Here is a 9767-nt window from a genome sequence, read left to right on the forward strand (position 1 = left end):
AGTAGATGTCTTAATCATAGAGAGCAAACGTGCATCGTGGCTGTTATAAATCTTAAGATATGGCAGATATAAATCAACCTTGTTCCTAATCATTCCTCATCAGTCATTCATCCACATCTTCATATGTCATACCCTCATCATCATTAGCATGAATGCAGAGAAGACACCGCCTTATCCTAAGGATAAATCTCAGCAGAAGTTTGTTATCACAAAGATGGTAGTCAGTAAAAAACTTTATCATCTAAGAGTGAGGACAACATGAGCCTGTTTGAAAAAATTATCTCCCACAGGGTGGCAGGACGTTACATGTTTGGTGTGGAAAGCAGACTCAGTATTGCTTTTATGTCGTGGGAGGAGAGCGCTGTAGAGGCAGTATCCATGAGAGTGTTTGTGTGCTGGATCAGGTATGAAGGGTTATGGGTGAGCATGTACAGGCAGGTGCACGGGACGTCCTGTCGCCAGCAGCAACCAGAAGCCTTGATTTAGCACCAGACAGTGATCAGACACACATTCTTCTGAGAGAGAGCTAGATAGACACTGCTGGAACACAAACACTCCCACTCATACATGCACACAAACATAAGAAGGGAGGCTTTTGATGTTCAGAGCTACGTTTGTTCTCTGCGTTTTAGAAAGGATGAGAAAAAGAGAAAGGAATTCACAGGGAAAACTCTGCTTTTCAAAGCTAAATGCAGTGTTATCTAAAAGAAAAAAATAATGGTTTTTCTGAGAAAAGAGAGGACCGCACACAGACAAATTAACTCAAAACACAGGCACATATGCATTTGATTTCAGCCCTGTCTTCAAAAGCATCACCCGGTGTGAATAAAATCTATATTTCTGTGATGCCAACACCTGTTTTCTCTGCCTCCCCCCTGTAGGAGAGAGTATCAATCCTCGTGTGGCAGGGTTGATTGGTCGCAGCGGGCCTCAAAATAAACAGCCGTTCATGGTGGCCTTCTTCAAAGCCACTGAGGTACACCTGCGAAGCATCCGCTCAGCAGCAGGGGGAGCCAAACAGCGTAACCCCAACCGCTCTAAAGGTGCAAAGAGCCAGGAAGCACTCAGGGTGGCCAATGTTGCAGGTAAATACATGCAATCAGTTTTTATTTATGCTGTTTGTTGAACAGATTAACTTTTATTTTCAGTGTTTTTATTGAGCATTTCAATAAATAGAATGCCATTTTCAATTTAAGCAGGCCTGACTTCTGAATATTGTGAAAACAAGCTGTTAGCCATTACTAACATGCAGTTTGTCCTAGCTGATGTGCATCATTCACTGTATTCATAGGGTGGCCATATTCCTCAATGTGGTGCCACTCGCAGAGCTAAAATATTATCATAAGAGCTTGCTAATATTTTCCAGCCTCCAAGCATTTGTCCCTTTAAACATCTAAATGTGTTGGTTAGTATTATAGCAAATTGAGTTTCATGGGACCATAATTCAATGTAGAACTAGGTACTTGATAAACCAATGTAGGCACAGGATGTAATTAACCACTTAGTAGCCAATAATAATATAAGAATTTACAACTTTCTTCACACAATATTGTAGCATTATGAAGTGCAAAACAGCTTCCTAGCTTGCAGTAGTACACTATGAGCTAGTGGTTTAAGACTTAGCTTTTAAAGGGACATGGACTGCAGCTTTAGCCAGAAGAAAAGCATTAGAAGCAAGGTTTGATGGCATCCTCAATCAAATCAGCATTTTATAGTGACTTATACTACACCAGTACTACTAAACCATATTTTTAAGGTACTTTCTAGATTACTAAAGTTTAAGCTAGGTAGTGCCTGGAGGTTAACAATAGCATTTGTGTGAACGTTCCAACTTTAAAGCTGCTGTCCCTTTAAATAGGGTTTGAATTTGATTGTTATTATTTAATTTAAGAACATGGGCCAACATTTCTAACCTTGACTACGTGTCTGTATCAGGCAAATCCATCCTAAAAAGCTCCAATCCACAACATTTTTGCAGAACCAAAAACAATTGAGGAGAATGAGGTGATAGCTGCGGGCAGAGTTTTGTTGTACTATGAGCCAGTATGGGTTGTAGCCACTATAGCAGTAAGCTCTGATGTAGCTATAGTACTGTGGCAAATTTATCAGAATTGGACCATATTTCCATAAAAGCCACACTGAACACTTCTCTGAGCAGAGAAGTTGTTTTTGTACGTCTCCTGTTAGGCCTCAGTATAAATTTTAGACACCACTAAGCTCCAGTGTTCAAATACTACACCAGAGCTGACCTGTAGAAGTCAGGTGCGCATATCTACTACCTCATTTTGTCTTGTCGTTCTGATTGGCCAGTCATGAATGTGACTGCCAGAACATTTGTCCAATCACCTTCTGAGATTTTTTTTTTTTAATGGATATATGAAACAGCCAACTATAAGCTGCTGTAGACAAAAGCCCATTTAGCATTAACTACCCCCGAAGCTACATTAAGCGTATTATAGCCTTACTTGTTATGCTAGCATTACATTTAGCAAGAATAGGCCACTTTCTTCACTACTAAGTCGTGACTTTAGCTAAGGTGAAACAGCGTCCTAGCTTATAGCAGTATAAACTAGCTAATAGCTCAGTGCTGAGCCTACAGCAGCTTTTTAATAATTGCTAAATGCTCACTAAAACTTGCAGTCTATTCTAGGTAGTTAGCTTTTGTCTCTTTAGAAAAAATGTAGCTGAATCTGACTAAACAAGTCATGAACCCAAAATTTTAGGATGCATAAACAAATTGATAACCCATTAGCTAAGCTTCTGTGAGCTCATGTTAATGTTAACCACTTTCTAATTTAAAGTAAAGTAAGCAAGGATACCACACTTTTCCATTCAGTCATTTTTCACTAGTCTTTATGTCAGTATTCCTACATTCTCATGCTAGCAATACATTTAGCAAGAATTAACCAATGTTGCTTTAGCAATGTAAGAGAAAGTCCTAGCTTACAGCAGAATGAATCAGCTAAAAGCTAAATGCTTAGTTGACATTAGCTTTTTTGAGGTGGTTGCTAATTGACCTGGTTATCCCTAAAAATGTAGCTATATCTGAACAAGGCATGGAACAAAATTATAGGGTACAAGAACATATTTGATAACCCATTAGCTAAGCTTCTGTTAGCGATTATTTATTAGTTAACATCATAGCAAGCAAGAAAATACAGTAGTGTCGATCAAATACAAGTTTTTCTAGCTGAGGTTAGGCAGTGGCTGAACAGTATTAGCAATTGTTCTATAGTCGCTAATTGCTCACTAATACATGCACCAGTCATTCCAGTTTTTTAAACCATTGTTGCTATACATTTTTGGGATCTGAACCTGATTATTACTTAAAGAGTCAAACTTGTGGTAAGACTACACACAGTAGATACCAAACTATTTTCTTTCTTGGAAAAAGTAGCGTTCAGCCACTTCTTTGATAATGTTAAACAAGGCCAGCCCTTTTTATCCAGTGATGGAGCACTATATATTTGCATTTAACTACCTTCTTAGCAAACACAGTTAACAAGTGCTTTGCTTTTTCATCCATATACGTATATAGCACTAAACTATTCCTTATTAATGTCCTACCTAATGGTAGAATATGCATGGTTGAAATATCTCTTTTAGCTGTTGTCTGACAGTAGCTAATTTTTACTAAATACGTTGTTTAATCTGAAACATGGCCTAACATCTCTTTGGGTTTTTACAATCCTAATTCTGTTTATTTGCCAGTGAATCTGACTATGATGCAATAAAATTAATTGTTCTGACATTTATAGCATTATAATATTATCTAAGACTTTGAGTTTCCCACCTGCAGCCTGACCTCAGACATAGATGGCCGCCACATGAATCCAGTCAATAGGAATTAATGCAGTTCTTGCATGGTAAAACATTGCGATGCAAACTCAGGGCTTTTGTTTTAGAGGTGTTGGAGGGCTGTGTTTATGTGAAGTGCTGAAACATAAGACTGTAATGCCTGAGCTTCAAGTATCCCTCTGCTGTCTTTGTTTATTTACACAAGCATTACAGAGCAGTTGGGGCCAAGTTCCCTGCATGGAGGTAAGGCAGCGCAGGCTTTTATGGCAGAACACATCTGCGGTGTGCTGTGGGGCAACCGGGGCCACAACACATGGTCCAAATGGGCCTGTTTGGAACGCTGGATAGCAGTGCTCTTTAACTGGATGATGAGAACCAGTCTCTCATGATCATTTCCAATGAGTACCGCTCTAAGGAACTAATGTACCACAGAGCCCCAGAGGTCAGTAGAAGAACAGAGAGAAAAAGATAGGATTAGATGGGAAACAGACCATTCTTTTTCAACACACAGATGGAGGAAAAATAGGGGAAAAACAATGAATTGAGTGAAAAGAAAAGGAATGAGAATAAATAAAACTACAAGAAAAGGGGCAAGCCTACCCTGTGGCACATCTGTTTTAACCAGTGGAAACTTAAAGCCTAGCAAACTGACCTCTAAGCAGGGTGGCCCATTCATTTGGAACAATTACCAAACTGCTGTTTTAAATCAGGTGTTTTCCTTCAGCCATTGTTTAAATATCTTGTATGATGGAAACAGCTCTGTTTGCGCCTGGTCTTCATCATTTTGGCCTAATTGGGGTCTGACTCCAGAAAATAGTTACTATTCTAACAAAATGAAAGAGTGGCACATGTAAGTGTAATTTCTCTCTGTCTTTTCAGAAAACAGCAGTACTGATCAGAAGCAGGCGTGTAAGAAGCATGAACTCTACGTCAGTTTCAGAGACTTGGGGTGGCAGGTACGGGAAGCATTCCTTTTGCAGACTTCTTGGCCAAACAGAAGCCTTTCTTTGAGACTCCTCATTGACCGCTTTAGCCCAGAAGCCTGATAGATGATACAGTAGAAACAGCACAGCACACGTTACACTGGAGCCTGAGGGTTGTAATCACTGAAGAGACCTCACAACACTCATAGAGACATGTCTGAACTTTGACCTCTTATTGTTCAGCTGCTACACAAGATGCGCCTTAGGTCATTTTCATTTGTCAAAACATGCTCTGAACAGACTTTCTTATCTGTCCATGCTACAAACAGGCTATCTTCACGGTACAGTGTTGTAATATGAACAATAAATCCTATAGTGTAATTGAATATATACAGGCGATATATTTAATGAAAAGATACTAGAATGGCAATTTAAGAAAATGATGAAGGAGAAGAATGATGTGGGGGTATCAGAAATAATGTTAGTTTCCCTCTGAACCATTTATTTATATATCAACCATGGATAGAGAATTCAGTTTTTCACTCTGAAGTCGGATAGGCCAGGAATACTCAAGTACACATTCACAAACAGCGTCCCATCGCCATGCACTACTGTAGAGATGTCAGAATAAGGGGTTTCACAAGAAAAGTCACCAACCACTGCAGCAACCAGACTAAATTTACATACTATGCTCTGTGTGACCAGGTTTTGGTTTGGCAGTGGGTCAGAGATTGAAATAATTATAAAATGATCTGTCATGTTGCTGTTAGTCTTATTTATTTGTTTGAGGTCATATAGAGGCATCCATGTAAATTTCAGTTTGTTTTATTACAACCCAAACTCCAAAAAAGTTGGGGCGCTCTGAAAAATGCAAATAAAACAAAATGCACTGATTGCAAATCTATAAAACCCATATTTATTTATAGTAGAATGTAAACAACATGTCAAATGTTGAAACTGAGACATTTCACCTTTTAATGAAAAATATGAGCTTGTTTAGAATTAAATGGCAGCAACAGATCTCAAAAAAGTAGGGGTGGGGCAATGCCCCCCCACCACCTCTGGGAAGTGAGAGGAATGTTGTCTCATTCTTGTCCAATGTAGGACTCTAGCTGCATAATAGTCATAGTCCTGGGTTTGCTTTGCCGGATTTTGGTTGTTTTACGGTGCTCCAGTTGAGCTTTTCCATTACATGACGCAACATGGCTCTACTTGGTTTGACTAAGCATGGCAGCCCAGCACAGCACATTTAGATGTCACCGTGTTTTGAGCCCTCCTCAGTCTCTCTTTACATTATTTTAAAGCAAGAAAGCGTGGCCAAACTTGTGATGGGAAAGCAAATCAGCACAGCTTGGTTTCGCTTGACGTGGCCAATGGTCATAGTGGAAAAGCCGCACAAATGTTTTCTATTGGTGAAAGGTCTGGAATGCAAGCAGGAAAGTTCAGCACCCAGGCTCTTCTACTGTGAAGCCATGCTGTTGTGATGGATGCAATATGTGGTTTAGTACTGTCTTGCTGAATTATACAAGGCCTTTTCTTAAAGGATGCTCTAAAACCTTGCTATATTTTTCAGTATTGATAGTGCCTTTCCAGATGTGTAAGCTGCCCACACCATAGGCACTAATGTTATATCATACCAGCAGAAATGCAGGCTTTTAACTTGTGTACTGATAAGGAGCTGGATGGTTCCTCTCCTCAGCGAAAATTTCAAATTTTGATTTATCTGACCACAGAACAGTTTTCCATTTTGCCTCAGTCCTTTTTAAATTTGCTTTGGCCCAAAGAAGGCAGGGCATATTTGGATCTTTTTCACAAATGGCTTCTCCTTTGCATGATACAGCTTTGACATGCATTTGTGGGTGGCATGTGTCCAAAGACAAGATTTTTGGAAGTGTTCCTGAGCCCATGCAATGGAAATTGTGCCACAATTTTAGAGCCGCTTTTTCACAGATTGGTGAACCTCTGCCCATCTTTACTTCTGAGACTCTGCCTCTCCAAAAATCTCCTTTTATACCCAGTCATGTGATTGACCTGATGCCAATAAACCTAATTAGTTGCAAAATTCTCCTCAAGCTGCTTCTTCAGTAGAACAATTTACTTTTCCAGCTTTTTAAGATGTGTTGCTGCCATCAAAATCAAAATGAGCTAATATCTTTCATGAAATGGTAAATGTATCACTTTTAACATCTGAGATGATGTTTATGTTCAGTTGTGAATAAAGTACGGGTTCATGAGATGTGCGTATTATTGCATTCTGTAATTATTTATATTTTACACAGTATCCTAACTTTTTTTGGAATTTGGGTTGTACTAAATAAACTCCTCACAGAAAGTTTTCATAATCCAACTATCAGAGGTTCCCCTGTATTTCTGTGGCATCACTCTGTACCATATTACCAAATCTCCATTATAAATTTATTTCTGTGTCGCTTCTTCTCTCAGGACTGGATCATTGCTCCAGAGGGATATGCAGCATACTATTGTGAGGGAGAGTGTGCCTTCCCGCTGAACTCCTACATGAATGCCACAAACCATGCCATTGTGCAGACGCTTGTGAGTAACCATGAAAGCAGGGAACAAAAACCCCAGCAGTCATGTTAACAGTCTAATCATCTCATCAACTGTCAGGGCAATGAAGCTGTTGTTGGAACTTCTGTATTTAGGCTCAGATTGTATCTTAGAGTAAACTGTCATCAGAGATTTGGCACATTCTGCTGCTGTATTTTTCTCTCTGTGTGATCTTTTTCAACCATTTGTCAGCATTTCAGCACACTGTGAAGCTTTTTTTTAAATCCCCCTTTCTCTTCACAGGTTCATTTCATTAACCCGGACACGGTTCCTAAGCCTTGCTGCGCCCCTACACAGCTCCACGCCATCTCCGTGCTCTACTTCGATGACAGCTCCAACGTCATCCTCAAAAAATACCGCAACATGGTGGTCAGAGCCTGTGGCTGCCACTAGACTGTCAGCATCTTCACACACAGATATGCAAACACACATGAGTAGAGAGGGCTTCTACTCGCCATCAGGCTCCGTTTGACACATTGAGATGGATTGCTCTTGCACGTGTATTTAATGTACAGTCGGAGAGTTCAAGTGTGGAGCAAACTCTCAGTTCATTGTCAAGGATATCCTAAAGTAAACACAAAGTTGAGGAACTCATAACAAGTGCACAAATGTGCACAAGGAAAAGCGCACACATGCTAAAGTTTGTACAGCGAGCATCAGGGCCTTTGTAAGGAGCAAATGATGAGGAAGAGTGACTAGATTTTACTGGGAAATTTATAGAATCACAGATTGAATACCAAAATGTGTAAGTGAAGCCTCAGAAATACAGGCATGATGCAGCATTTTCCTTTTCAATAGCTGACTCCAAACATACAGATTGGAGAAAGCAGACCAGCAAGCTTATACTTGTCTTATTTGTGAATGCATCAACAGTAAAAGCAGTAAAAGTGAGGCAGCCTAGGAGGACTTTGGAAGACGTGTAGTTTCACCTCAAGGTTTGTGTAAAGCAATTTCGGAAAAAAAGTTGGTGTTTTAACACAAAAGCTACATTTCTAGCTTGCTCTGAATTTCAATCCACCAGTCCATCTTCCCTTGATGCCAGAACTTGAAAAACAGCACGGTCTGTTTCTTCAAATTGCATCAGAATGAGGTCAGTATCTGATCCTGGGCTGGACAGATCAACTAGAGCAGGAAGATAAATTTTCCATAATAAGGATGTCAGAGTTTTTGACTGTTGAGAGAGATGTAGCTTTCCCAGGTGAGCCTGGTTCCAACAACAGACACAGCATCCGAGAGCAGATTTTTATGATACAAATCCTTCAAAATAAAAGCACATCATAGACTTTTTCAAAAAAAAATTTTCTCGGCACACATCTGTGATCCACTTTTGGGTCCCAACCAACCAGTGAGAACCAAGGTTTTAGAATACCACGTCTGACACCTGCCCAGCACCTGAAAATGTGCAGAACAAGTGTTTCACATCAAGCTGAAACTTCTCATAGAAGCTTTTTCCCCCTTGCAGTGGCCCTGATGCGTGGGTACATTTGTGCTTTCTACTGTGTATACAAGACAATAAAATCAGTGATTGTACTGTATATTCATTCACAGTCAACAAGCTTTTGTTTATTTCCTTAAGTGTTATTGTAGTTAATTCTGTAGATTTCGTTTTATATATAACAGAGAGACCCAGGTGGATGTTCTGATTTTTTAAATATGTAAAATACTGTGTATATAATTTTTCAAACAAGTAAGAAGTGTATTTATTTCCTGGACTGTTAGTTGGGTTTGCCTTTTTTCGTTCACACACAAAGTTGACAGGAAGCTGATTTGACTCGACCGCTGAGGTTAAAGTCGATGCGCCCCGCTGCCTCACGTGTGCACTGATGGTGGGAGGCAATTTATGACAACCTGGACCCGTGGATGTCTCCACATTTCATCAGTCGAAACTGTTACATATTCCTGTAGCTCATTTTCACAGCAACAATCAGCTGAAGTGTCAGAGAGGGAAATTCTTGTCCTACGAGCATGACATTTTCAGGTTCATATTCCGCTGCTGTAATACAATCTGTCATATTTAAAAGGTCTATTTATTGGGAGCTGGCTCAGATGTTCTGCTGTGTGCTCCGATGTCTCAACCATGTTTGACTGCTGAACTGGTACAACAATAAACTGGGAGAAAAGCAACAAAAGCACCTCGAGGTGTGTGTTGAATCTGGATGAATGATGGGATTAAATCTGAGGTTGAAGGAGGACACATGCTGCACTTTTTGACACGCGCCTGCACAAATATTAGCTCGGATTGTAGCTTCATCCTCCACCTGCTGACCTAAGATCAGTCTGAGAGGTGTTTCCGTGTTCTAAAGCAAAGTGAAAAGTTTCCGTTTTCTCAGGCTTATGATGCAAGTTTGTGCCCGTGTGTGTATGTGGTCTACGCCTGAGAGGTGGATGTGGGTTTTTTTTTCTGACAGAGGGTGGGTGGATGTTTTCACATGCAATTTAAAGTGAGGCACATTGAGTTCACGTGTGATGAAGTTTTTT

The 9767-nt window shown here is 40.0% G+C and overlaps 1 protein-coding gene across 1 annotated transcript in view; it reads left to right on the forward strand.

Annotated features, from left to right (window-relative positions):
• Positions 1-9405, forward strand: part of bmp7b (bone morphogenetic protein 7b) — a 38978-nt gene extending 29573 nt beyond the window's left edge. The window contains exons 4-7 of the mRNA XM_041798436.1: positions 882-1085; positions 4678-4754; positions 7164-7274; positions 7533-9405. Coding sequence (XP_041654370.1) covers positions 882-1085; positions 4678-4754; positions 7164-7274; positions 7533-7682 — 542 coding nt within the window. The 3' untranslated portion in view covers positions 7683-9405. The remainder of the gene's footprint in view (positions 1-881; positions 1086-4677; positions 4755-7163; positions 7275-7532) is intronic.
• Positions 9406-9767: the final 362 nt, after the last annotated feature.

The sequence above is a fragment of the Cheilinus undulatus genome, linkage group 11 (genome assembly GCF_018320785.1).
Source record: "Cheilinus undulatus linkage group 11, ASM1832078v1, whole genome shotgun sequence".
Lineage (NCBI taxonomy): Eukaryota > Metazoa > Chordata > Actinopteri > Labriformes > Labridae > Cheilinus > Cheilinus undulatus.